Source organism: Schistocerca cancellata, chromosome 4 (genome assembly GCF_023864275.1).
Source record: "Schistocerca cancellata isolate TAMUIC-IGC-003103 chromosome 4, iqSchCanc2.1, whole genome shotgun sequence".
Classification (NCBI taxonomy): Eukaryota; Metazoa; Arthropoda; class Insecta; order Orthoptera; family Acrididae; genus Schistocerca; species Schistocerca cancellata.
In genome coordinates, this window is record NC_064629.1 from 835,120,604 (window position 1) to 835,133,249 (window position 12,646).

A 12,646-nucleotide genomic window follows, 5' to 3' on the forward strand; every position below is an offset into this window, starting at 1 on the left:
GATAAGGCCGTGACAGCGTCTGGTGCTAATGCCAGCTCCTTTACAAGAACGGGGCTAACAATCTGAATGAATTTCATTGGTCGAATCGTGTTTTATTTGGTTTTATTTTTCGGTATTGAACTAGACAGTGGGCATTGGAATTTTTCAGTTGTAAAGATAAAAAATATCTATGTTTTATATAAAAAAGTTGTGGTTCTTTCGCTATTGAAACCAAATAATTAACAACTTGTACGAGAAAATTAAAAACTCGTTAGCCCAGTAATTCCTGTTAACTGAAGTGTTTTGTAAGAGTAATTTGCTCTTATGTTTCTACAGGATGGGCAAAATACAAATGGTCCGGAAAATATTTGCAGTAAGACTGATGCAGGATTGATCCTTGTTAATGAACATCACAGAAGGTGCCTAGAGTGGCCACCTTTGATGTCGATGCAGCAGTGTGCTCGATTTATCAAATGGTTCAAATGGCTCTAAGCACTATGGGACTTAATAGCTGAGGTCATCAGTCCCCTAGACTTAGAACTACTTAAACGTAACTAACCTAAGGACATCACACACATCCATGCCCGAGGCAGGATTCGAATCTGCGACCGTAGAAGCAGCTCGGTTCCGGACTGAAGCGTCTAGAACCGCTCGGCTACAGCGGCCGGCTCGATTTATCAAACTGCGAGACATGCGCAGCAGATCTGCCTGAGGGATGGCAGCAACAGTGTTTTCGGTGTTCTGCTGTAGCTCTTCCAGTCTCTGAGGACTATTTGAGTACACTGGACCCTTCAATTTGACCCACAGATATAAATCACAGGGAGATGGGCCAGGAGACTGTACTGCCTCTGTTGATTGTGCTCTCCTCTCTCAACATCTCCTGTACTTGTGACAAAGTTGTCAAAGCGGTGTGTGCTGTTGTTCCGTCTTGCTGAAAACACCCATACGGTCGTTCATCTTCTGTGAGTTGATCCACATATGGTTCAAACAAGAGTATGCACTTACCAGGGGTAGTAACATTTTGGTGAAATGATTGTGTCACGATGCGGGCACCAAACACTGCCTACCAAACTGCCAATCTAGAGATTATGCAAAGGCTCATGTCCTGTAAAATCAAATACCCTGACGGACCGAACCGGTCCTCATATGAAGAAATGAAAATCTGAGCGTCGAAAGGTCCTGATTCCACTTCATTCAGAAACCACCGGCAGAACACAACACGCGTGAGTTTGTTTGGACGCTTTTAACTCGTGAACAATAGTAAATTTGTAAGGATACAGATGCAGGCTCTTTTTAATAACGTTTCCACTCGACAGTCTCTTAATTGCCACTTGCAAACATAAATGGCGTTGACATTTCGTAGGACTTTGTTCCAGGCTTTACTCCACTAAAGCAGTGTTTCTTGGTGTTCGAATTCTTTTCTAAAAGTCAGGATTTTTTCGCATCGTTGTGTCATTAAATTTTACAGTGCAGACTTTGCTGGAGATTTTGTCAAAACACTTCCAGTCTTAAGCTGTCGCGCAAACAGTTCCGCTCACGTTTTCAACTAATTGCGCTTCACATAACTCTCAACAATGAAGATAAGCTTACCGGTTTGCGTCGCATTCGACTGGTGACTAGACTTGGCCACTGTTTCTATGTTTCGATACAGTGTATCGATACGTGGAACTGTTTCAATGTTTCGGAACGGTTGTGGTTCACTGTTTCGAAACAGTGGTGTTTCATTCTGCCCCTGTCTCGGACCAGATTCGATCTCGAGCCAGACACAGAAACTGTATCGTTGTTTCAAAATAAGGCTGTTTCAGTCCACCTTTGCCTGGAACGGACTAATTGTATCGAAACAGTGATGTTTCATTCCACTCTGTGTCGGACGAGATTCGGGCTCGGCACAGGTACTGAAACACAACATACTACTTCATGAAACTCTTTCAAGAGTGTCGAAATCTTTTTGACAAGCAATAGCATGAAGCTTAAGATATCCGAAAATAAAGCTTCGTTTCTAGCTGACTGTCCTATTCCGAAATGGCGTAACATCTGCTTTATAAACACTAACCAAACAATAAAACAACGCATACTATTCACATTCAAAATAATAAATATGTGAAAATCATTAAGTTAAATTACACTTTTTTTATAACATACGCTTCTCTGTTCATGTACAGTAATCATATTAACAAACGCAAGTAAGGCTACAACATTTTGAATAAAAAAGGCGTAGAGTGACAGTTATTAGACATATACATAAATTTGATGTAGGTATAATTGCAAGCAATCAGTTTGACAAATCACTGATAGTGTAATGGTGTACGGGAAGGGCTGAGAAGCATGGTGAATTTATAGTAACGGTTCGAAACACCTTGAAAAAGAAAAAAAATTGTTATATTTTGTTATTTATTCGAATTATTTGGCGTTATTTGTGAGCCTATAGTCACTGTGCCTATTATCCACAATGATTCCCTTTGTGTAGATGGAAATTAGCAGGATGGGTATATTACCCATACTAACGGAATTTGTGTTTCTGCAGTTTGCTCCCACCTCCAGTTCCGTTCGTGGTGATTCTTCTGTCTTCAGCTATGGCTGTCCTGAGCCAATTGAAAAGTATGAAAGTCTCGCGACACGAAAGCAGCGCATTTGCTGCAGGAAATACGAAACTGCCAAGACGCCTAAGTGATAGTTTCATACTTTCTGCGGCATGATTAGCGCTCTCGCACCTCATTTGTGTTTATATGGACATACTTATACAGTAGACATTCAAGATGATAAAAGGTTTATTAGAATACAAAACACAAACTGTTTCACTGTTTCGAAACAACGTATCGGAACATTACATTGTAGTGTTTCATTTGTTTCGAAACAATTACGTGTTTCAGTTTGCCCATCTCTACTGGTGACTAAATACGTGTGCTCCTCTTACTCACTCGAACGCAACGACACAGCGAAGTACTCGGGACAGAACACGCGGGAAAATCTCGTGCGCGCACACGTGATGGCGACGGATCGATGCATCGAAATGGCGGTTTCCAGCGCTTTCTGTGACGGGCAGTTCTCGCATTCATTAACGAGGGCCAGTCGCGCGGCAGTCTGTATTTCCCCAGTCAGTCTTATTTTATTTTATTTCGTTATTACTTAGCTATTATGCCAACATTTACGCAATTGAGAATTTGAGTTGAGGGAGTGCGGGTTTCGATATATCAATCCTGAGTAAATTCAAATAACCTTCCCTCTTAGAAATCCAGCGGAATAAGCCCATACAAAATAACTACGTCTATACAGGGTGTATAAGTGCAGATATTTTTATACGCAGTACCTTAGTATGTACATACATCCGTCTGTTGGTCGCTTTTTCTCTGTGTATAACAATCTTCCTGCAAACACGTAACGAACTTTACTACCTGATGTTTTCTGCACCACTTAGTGGACTCCGCTTACGAGTATAGATTTACCTTTTCGTGTCCACACGTACACACTTCAACACCTGACCTGCTGCCCTGGGAAAAATACGAATTAATGGCTCGCTGTTTTCACATGTACTTACAGCTGTTAACCAACCTAAAAACATGCGACGTGTAATACCTATAATTACTACTCTGCAAATTATGTAAATACTGACCTAATGTTATTCAGAACACAAACGTCAGTCGCCCTTATAAATATTTGCACTTATACACGTTACACCATGTATTTTTATGATGATAAGAGGGCCTGCACTAAAGTTTTTAAGCAAAGATATTTTGGCAGTTTAAAAGTTTAGTGGTGAGTAGACTTGGCCACTGTTTCTATGTTTCGATACAGTGTATCGATACCTGGAACTGTTTCAGTGTTTCGGAACGGCTATGGTTCACTGTTTCGAAATAGTGGTGTTTCATTCCGCCCTCGTCTCGGATCTCGAGCCAGACGCAGAAACTGTATCGTTGTTTCAAAATAAGACTGTTTCAGTCCACCTGCGCCTGGAACGGACTAATTGTATCGAAACAGTGATGTTTCATTCCGCTCTGTGTCGGACGAGATTCGGGCTCGGCACAGGTACTGAAACACAACATACCACTTCATGAAACACTTTCAAGAGTGTCGAAATCTTTTGACAAGCAATAGCATGAAGCTCAAGATATCCGAAAATAAAGCTTCGTTTCTAGCTGACTGTCCTAGTCCGAAATGGCGTAACATCTGCTTTATAAACGCTAACCAAACAATAAAACAACGCATACTTTTCGCATTCAAAATAATAAATATGTGAAAATCATTCAGTTAAATTACACTTTTTTTTATAACATACGCTTCTCTGTTCATGTACAGTAATCATATTAAGAAACGCAAGTAAGACTACAACATTTTAAATAAAAAAAGGCGTAGAGTGACAGTTATTAGACATGTATATAAATTTGATGTAGGTATAATTGCAAGCAATCTGTTTGACATATCACTGATAGTGTAATGGTGAACGGGAAGCATCGTAAATTCATAGTAACGGTTCGAAACACCTTGAAACACAATTTTTTCTGTTATATTTTGTTATTTATTCGAATTATTTGGCGTTATTTGTGAGTCTATAGTCACTGTGTCTATTATCCAGAATGATTCCCTTTGTGTGCATGGAAATTAGCAGGATGGGTATATTAGCCATACTAATGGAATGTGGGAATCCCAGTAGCATATCTGTTGTTTCTGCAGTTTGCTCCCACCTCCAGTTCCGTTCGTGGTGGTTCTTCTGTCTTCAGCTAAGGCTTTCCTCAGCCAATTGAAAAGTATGAAAGTCACATGACACAAAAGCAGCGCATTTGCTGCAGGAAATACGAAACTGCCAAGACGCCTAAGTGATAGTTTCATACTTTCTGCGATATGATTAGCGCTCTCGCACCTCATTTGTGTTTATATGGACATACTTATACAGTAGACATTCAAGATGATAAAATGTGTAGGCTTATTAGATTACAAAACAAACTGTTTCACTGTTTCGAAACACCGTATCGAAACATTACATTGTACTGTTTCATTTGTTTCGAAACATTTACGTGTTTCAGTTTGCCCATCTCTAGTGGTGAGGCCCCGTAGGCTGACGGCTGTGGCGTCTGCTATCTAGAACGGACATACGTCATTACTCCCAACACGCACTCCTCAGCGTCACTCACGTTAAATGGGTACACTAGAGACGCCTTTCATGCAATCCGGCGAAATGGCGTCGAGTAGAAAGGCATACCCCACACCATGAGTCACACGACATTATTATGTAAGGATAGTCTAGCAATGTGTAAACAGTTTTTGTTTAGATGTTTCCGTTACTGTGATAACTACAGAAACAATGCACAGCGCCCCGTTCTGCGACTGGTGTGAATCTGGGACGCGCATTGTGTGTCCGTGCTGCACCGCTATTCCTGTTGTGGCGAGGTCGAGCTCCCCACCTCGGCCCCTCTCCAGTCGGCCACGTGAGCCCGCCGCAACGCCACCTGCGCCGTTCCTAACCCGCCACTCAGCAGCCATGAGGTAACCTTTCCATCACACTTAACGTCTCTTTCCCTCTATGAGAGCACCCACCAAACTGGAAGGGTAGAAGACCGAAATTGGTTTTCTAACTAACGTGGTCCAGTGACAGGTTACAAACGAAACGTATAATATTCGCTTATTTATGTTGTAGGAAAATTCTGGCAGAACGTAAATACCTTAGGATTAAAGGAGAACACTCACCGAAAAGCAGAACCGTCGAGTTGTCAGTAGGCACACGCAGAAGGAAGAAGGCTTGCTAGCTTTCAGAGTCATCCTTTGACGAGCTAGAGTAAATTACACACACACACACACACACACACACACACAGAGAGAGAGAGAGAGAGAGAGAGAGAGAGAGAGGGAGAGAGAGAGAGAGACAGACAGACAGACTCAACAGGCGCATTCTCACCCTATGCCCCTACACGATACCGGCTAGCCTCAGCCGGGACCATGTATGGGTAAAGGCGTGTGTGTCTGTAATTTAGCTCGTCAAAGGGTAATTCCAAAAGCTATGTAGAAAGGCATACCCCACACCTTGACTCATACGACATTATTATATAAGGACAGTCTAACAATGTGTGGACAGTTTTTGTTTAGGTGTCTATCGACAACTCGGCGCTTCTGCTTTCCGATACCATATTGCAGTACCTGTGCTGTTCAGAAGTACGATGCATGTCCAAAGGAACGGGGCAACAGGCACTGCAGCGACTACAGCCGTTATGAAATACATGAAATGTATTCGCATTTGCGAATATGGACAGTGCCGCGCGGGATTAGCCGAGCGGTCTCAGGCGCTGCTGTCATGGACTGTGCGGCTAGTCCCGGCGGAGGTTCGAGTCCTCCCTCGGGCATGGGTGTGTGTGTTTGTCCTTAGGATAATTTAGGTTAAGTAGTGTGTGAGCTTAGGGACTGATGACCTTAGCAGTTAAGTCCCATAAGATTTTACACACATTTCGAATATGGACAACCGTCAGCTGTATAATGGAATAACAACAATGAAAGTCTGATTTTCATTGTCGTCATTCCATTATACAGCTGATGGTTGTCCATTTCGCAAATCCGAATACATTTCATGTACCCCTGCTTTTCGGTGAATGGTCTCCTTTAATCCTAAAGTATTTAGTATTCACTTATCAAATCACGACTGTACTGTGGAAGTTGATTCGCTGGGCTCTCACGCGATAGGACTGGGATTAGAGTCCCCCAGATTTACGTTTTCTATGGCTTCCGTAAATCGCTCATCGCAAACGCCGCCATGCTTAGTCTGGAAGGACACGGATGACTTTCTTTCTCAATCCAAGCTTGTGTGTAATTAGCTCTTAGTCGACAAACGCTAACGTTTAATCTTCCTATTTACATTCCAATACTACAACTGTGGTTGGCATTGGAAATTGTAGTTGTTATATGTTCCATAGATAGTATGCTCGATATATATAGAGATTAAATGGAAAGAGTAAGCTTAAGTTTTAAGTACACGCGATTTGATTACTGTATCAGCTGGTTCGGTACAAATGTTATAACTGTCACTCACACTAAATCACTGTCAGTGTTACTACCAGAAGCGTCACAACTTTGACACAATATTTAACATCGCCGGTCGATGTGGCCGAGCGGTTCTAGGCGCTTCAGTCGGGAACCGCGCGACTGCTACGGTCGCAGGTTCGAATCCTGCCTCGGGCATGGGTGTGTGTGATGTTCTTAGGTTAGTTAGGTTTAAGTAGTTCTAAGTCTAGGCGACTGAAGACCTCAGATGTTAAGTTCCAAGTACTTACAAGGGAACCTCCCCATCCCACCCCCCTCAGATTTAGTTATAAGTTGGCACAGTGGATAGGTCTTGAAAAACTGAACACAGATCAATCGAGAAAACAGGAGGAAGTTGTGTGCAACAGTAAAAAAAATTAGTAAAATATACAAACTGAGTAGTCCATGTGTAAGATAAGCAACATCAAGGAGAGGGTGAGCTCAGGAGCGCCGTGGTCCCGTGGTTAGCGTGAGTAGCTGCTGAACGAGAGGTCCTTGGTTCAAATCTTCCCTCGATCGAAAATCTTACTGTCTTTATTTTCGCAAAGTTATGATCTGTTCGTTCGTTGATTGACGTCTCTGTTCACTGCAATAAGTTTGGTGTCTGTGTTTTGTGACCGCACCGCAAAACCGTGCGATTAGTAGACGAAAGGACGTGCCTCTCCAATGGGAACCAAAAACATTTGATCGCAAGGTCATAGGTCAACCGATTCCTCCACGGGAAAACACGTCTGATATATTCTATACGACACTGGCGACGGCATGTGCGTCACATGAAAGGAATATGTTGTCGACCCACCTAACTTATACACTTAGCGAATGGGTAAAAAGATTCTTCTACCTTGCCCGATTTAGGCTTTCTTGGGGATGTGATAATCACTCCCAAAAAAGTGATGAAAAGATAAGAGTTTGTCACATAAACTGAAAATAAAAAATTAATTTTCACTGGAGGAAAGACTTGAACGTACGACCTCTCGTTTCGTAGCTGCTCTCGCTAACCACGGGACCACGGCGCTCTTTGACTCCCAGTGTTCTTGATGTTGCCTATCTTCCCATGGATTACTCATTTTGTATATTTTACTAATTTTTTTCATAGTTCCACACAACTTCTTCCTGTTTTCTCGATTTATCTGTGTTCAGTTTTTCAAGGCCTATCCACTGTGCCAGCTTATAACTAAATCTGAGGGGGGTGCGATGGGGAGGGTCCCTTGTTAGAGCCATTTGAACCATTTAACATATTTGTTCTAGTCTCATAGAAACAGCAGGGAGCCCGAAAAGGGTCCAGTTCGAAGCTTTTACGTACCCAGATTCTTCTAGAATCCATAGGATTTTCAAGATGAATTTCAAAACTGCCTGTATTTTCAGTAATTCAACGTCGTGCAGTACTCGCTTCTCGTTACTCACTTGCAGACCATGCGGTCTCAATTTATCTACTTTATATATTGGTGTATTTTATTCTCTTTTCAGTAGAATTCGAAACACCGGCCTCAAATAATCGACGTGTAAAGTGCTTAGTTATTCCTACCATTTACATGTCTCTTGATATCTGCAGAATTACAAAAGTTTCTGCCTTTAATATCCTTTTGCTATGGCGTAGTTTTTCGATAGCAGAATGGGAAGGTATACGTCTCAGTGAGATGTATTTGTCAGAGGAAGGTCGGCATGAGCATTATCGACTCAGTTTCTACACTTATGGGAGATATAATTTAATAGTACTAATTCTAGGCATACCGTCAATACCGGCTACGTTTACACTGTTTTGGTCGCTGTAACATACCGCAGCGATGAAACCTTTTTGTGCCTTGTCCTTAAACAGCAATCGCATGCAAGGACGAAATTTGCTGAAGACTAGCTTAAGAAAACCTACTGCCACTCTGTCAAACTGGTTTAAGGAAATCACGGGAAATCTCAGGATGAGCGAGATGAACTTTCCCAATGTCTTTCTCTTCAGTACGAACAGACTTACCTTTGTCTCGGCAACAAATCAGACGGACCACCATCTGTATAGAGGCTTTTGATTTCACTAATACAACGTGGAAATAGCAAACCTTTCCAAAACGACACTTGATTATTTTAGGATTGAAAACCCGAAATATTTTGAGGAAGAAAATGCCTCCCGGTGCTGTCTGCCTGTACGTCTGTATTCTGCGGATATATGTTGGGTGCTCAAGAATATTCGTAGTTTCCGCCCCGAAAGCCGGTTCTGGAAGTTTTCTTAGCCGCTTCTAGCGACATATATGGTGCCCTCCTGCGAATCTTAGCCAGTTAAGATTTTCAACATTGTTATTAGTAATGCCTTACGATGGTAGGCAATGGAAACCTCATAACTCCATCTGTCTGTCAAAACTCGTAATTCCAGTAACCAATAACTCCATAATCGAAGAGAGATTTGAGAGTGCATGACTTTCTTTAATCTGTCAATAGCTAGGCTTCTACTTTACAGTTAACACATGTAGCAACTGCCTGTATCAAATTATATTATTTTTTAAGAAACCGTATTTGCTTCAGCTGCAAAATTCAACAAAATGGAGTTACGAGGTTTTCATTGCCTACCATCGCTTATCTTGTGCTAGGAACGACTCATCTTAAGACAGTCGTCGACAGTGTCCTTTAATGAAAAATCAGCAGAGCAAAAGTTAGCAAAGAATATTGCGAGTCGCATCTCGATCGGTAGGCGAAGGAGCAGAAGAAGGCACGTCAAGGAGGGACACTGATAATTAATGCAGCCGCTTGTGTGTTCCTTAATTGACGTATGTGGTCAACGAGCGTTCTGAATGTTGCGCAACGACTGTGGAGACATCTAGCGGCAAAAGAAGAAACGTCATTCTGTATCGCCGTTTCCCCAAGTTTTAAGTCGTCCGAAAACACGCGACGCGTATATCCCCGGCTTGTTTACATGTCGTAGCGGGATTTTGATGAAGCTAGAGCGCTGTGCGATAGCAAAGATCTTGTTAGTTGAGCTGTGTGTGTCACACATGCTGTGTGCGGTCGCTGCACCCTTCCCGCCGCTATTTTTAATATCGAACGACGCGACCTACCGGTAGCGCTGAAGAAGTGGAGGCAGTATTCTAGCAATTAGTTTTTTATTCCAGCTGAACATAGGGTATCATGACGAAGGTCAGTATCGCTTTCTTTCTCGTTTTCTTGTCGTGCGGTGCGTGTGTCGCCTCACTCCTCTGTTCTTGTTTAATATTATCTGTTTCTCTCTCCTTGCGTTTGTGTGTCTTTCTTTCTGAGCGTATACAGCGTTTTGGTAACTATTGTCTATATTCTTTTCCTTGTTCAGTGCTAGCTGAAGTTACAAGAACGGGAATATGTGCGTCACATTTACTTATTACATAATCTTCTCCTTTTCTACACTCTCAAGCTACGAAGTTACACAGGTGTTTATCACTGACCATAGTCGTTACAGACTGTCTTGAGGTTTATAAAACACAAATGAAAAATAAACATTATTGGCAAAGGTGTCCTACTGTATGATTAGATATACACAATGTAATGCATAAGGGGCAGTCAAATGAAAACGAGACACATAGAAAAAAATAAATGAACTGTTTATCATTTAAAAAATAATGGCTCTGAGCACTATGGGACTTAACTGCTGTGGTCATCAGTCCTCCAGAACTTAGAATTACTTAAACCTAACTAACCTAAGGACATCACACACATCCATGCCCGAGGCAGGATTCGAACCTGCAACCGTAGCGGTCGCGTGGCTCCAGAATGTATTTCAAAAATAATCGCCATAATTGTTAATACACTGATCCAACTTTGAGCAAGACTGTCATTTCCTTCATGGAAGCCGGCCGTTGTGGCCGAGCGGTTCTAGGCGGTTCTGGAACCGCGCGACCGCTACGGTCGCAGGTTCGAATCCTGCCTCGGGCATGGATGTGTGTGATGTCCTTAGGTTAGTTAGGTTTAAGTAGTTCTACGTTCTAGGGGACTGATGACCTCAGATGTTAAGTCCCATAGTGCTCAGAGTCATTTGAACCATTTTTTCCTTCATGGAAAAGTGTTTGCGGTTGCCTAGAGAACCATGATTGTACGCAGGCGTTCACCTCTTTGTCCGAAGTAAATCGGCGGCAACGAATGTCTTTCTTCACTGCTCCAAAAATATTGAAATCGTACGGGGAGAGATCAGGACTGTATGGAGGATGTATAAGGGTTCCCCAGCGAAACTTCTGCATCGTAGTCGAAACAACCTTGGCAACCGGTGGGCGGATATTATCCTGCAACAGAATGATGCTATTCGACAACATTCCTGGACGTTTGGGATTAACGGCGTGCCTCAATTTTAGCAAAGTGTCGATATACCTCTGTACGTTAATTGCGGCGCCGTGTTCCGGAAAGTCAAAGAGCAGTAGCTCTTTGCAGTCAACTAAATGGGTCACCATGACTTCCACGGAACTGGCGTGCCTGTTGTTTCGATAGGCTGGTAGCAGTATAATATGGCACGCTCATCGCTATGAATGAGGAAAGAGTACAAAGTTTACAATTGGCCAGTGTATGTTACATGCAAAGGGTAGTTTGTAAATTAATTCACGGGTGGGATTTGGTGGAAAACGATTGAATGTGTGGCTCTGTGCGAGCTGCTGTTTAACATAGTGTTATCTTCACAGTCTATACAGAAGCAATTCAGAGGGGCTGTAGAACATCCACAGAGTCCACTCCGGAAAACTAGTTTATTTTAATTTCATTATTTTCATCTCAGAATCCCTCATAAGGAATTAATCACTGTTCCTAACACACTTGGAACATTTGAAAATGGAGTTCAGAATTTCTGTTCTCGATTTACTGTTCTCAGTTTAAGATCCTGTCTCGTCCATAAATGTCTGGACAACTAGTAGCCCTTACACATGATTTTGGGTTTTGTGAGAGATCCGTCGATAATATTCTGCTACTGTAGTAGCTATCTATCTATCTATCTATCTATGGCCTTATGCTTTGTCCGCAGCTCGTGGTCGTGCGGTAGCGTTCTCGCTTCCCACGCCCGGGTTCCCGGGTTCGATTCCCGGCGGGGTCAGGGATTTTGTCTGCCTCGTGATGACTGGGTGTTGTGTGCTGTCCTTAGGTTAGTTAGGAGTAAGTAGTTTTAAGTTCTAGGGGACTGATGACCTAAGATGTTAAGTCCCATAGTGCTCAGATCCATTTGAACCTTATGCTTTGTTTTACACCTAACAGCCGCTGTTTCTTTAGAACAATAAGTTGATTCAGTTGTCAATTCGTGGTAGGACTTTGGTCAAGCAGTGTGTTGAATGCTGTAATACACTATCGATTTTTGCAATTGGTGACTGATGGAATGTGTAAGATAACAGATGCTAGTGTTGCGACAGGTGGTGCAATTAGAAAGTCAATTATGTATTTGATGTCAAGGAATCTTACTTAAGCTTGATGCAGTGTTAATCCGTGTCTTGAAGATGATCGCTTGACCGAAATATGTTGTCTAGAAATAAATATTCGTTACAACACCTTTTGGTAGTTTCATGATGTCTTCTTTCGCTGCTTTAGAAGTTTATAAACAGAGACTGTATACCTTGGAGGGCTCCTTCTATCACGAATTGTTGTACTAGTTACAATTCGGTCCAGTGCTTTGTCAACTATTCACCTAAACTAGAACTACAGCTCCTCTACATTCTCTTACCCAGTCCTAAATGTCTCGAGTTCCCAT

General features: G+C 42.3%; 1 protein-coding gene across 6 annotated transcripts in view; it reads left to right on the plus strand.

Moving 5' to 3' along the window:
* LOC126184907 (organic cation transporter protein) overlaps positions 1–12,646 on the plus strand; it is a 396,150-nt gene that overhangs the window by 47,888 nt on the left and 335,616 nt on the right. The window contains exon 1 of one of the 6 annotated variants that reach the window (XM_049927561.1): positions 5,362–5,457. The exons of 2 other annotated variants lie outside the window; for them this stretch is intronic. Coding sequence is in view for 1 of the 4 variants with exons in the window: in XM_049927565.1 (XP_049783522.1) it covers positions 10,087–10,095 (9 nt within the window). In the remaining 3 variants the exon portion in view is untranslated. Of the gene's footprint in view, positions 1–5,361; positions 5,458–9,894; positions 10,096–12,646 lie in introns of those variants that run through there. 3 more of the 6 variants (XM_049927566.1, XM_049927562.1, XM_049927565.1) reach the window with 3 other exon arrangements.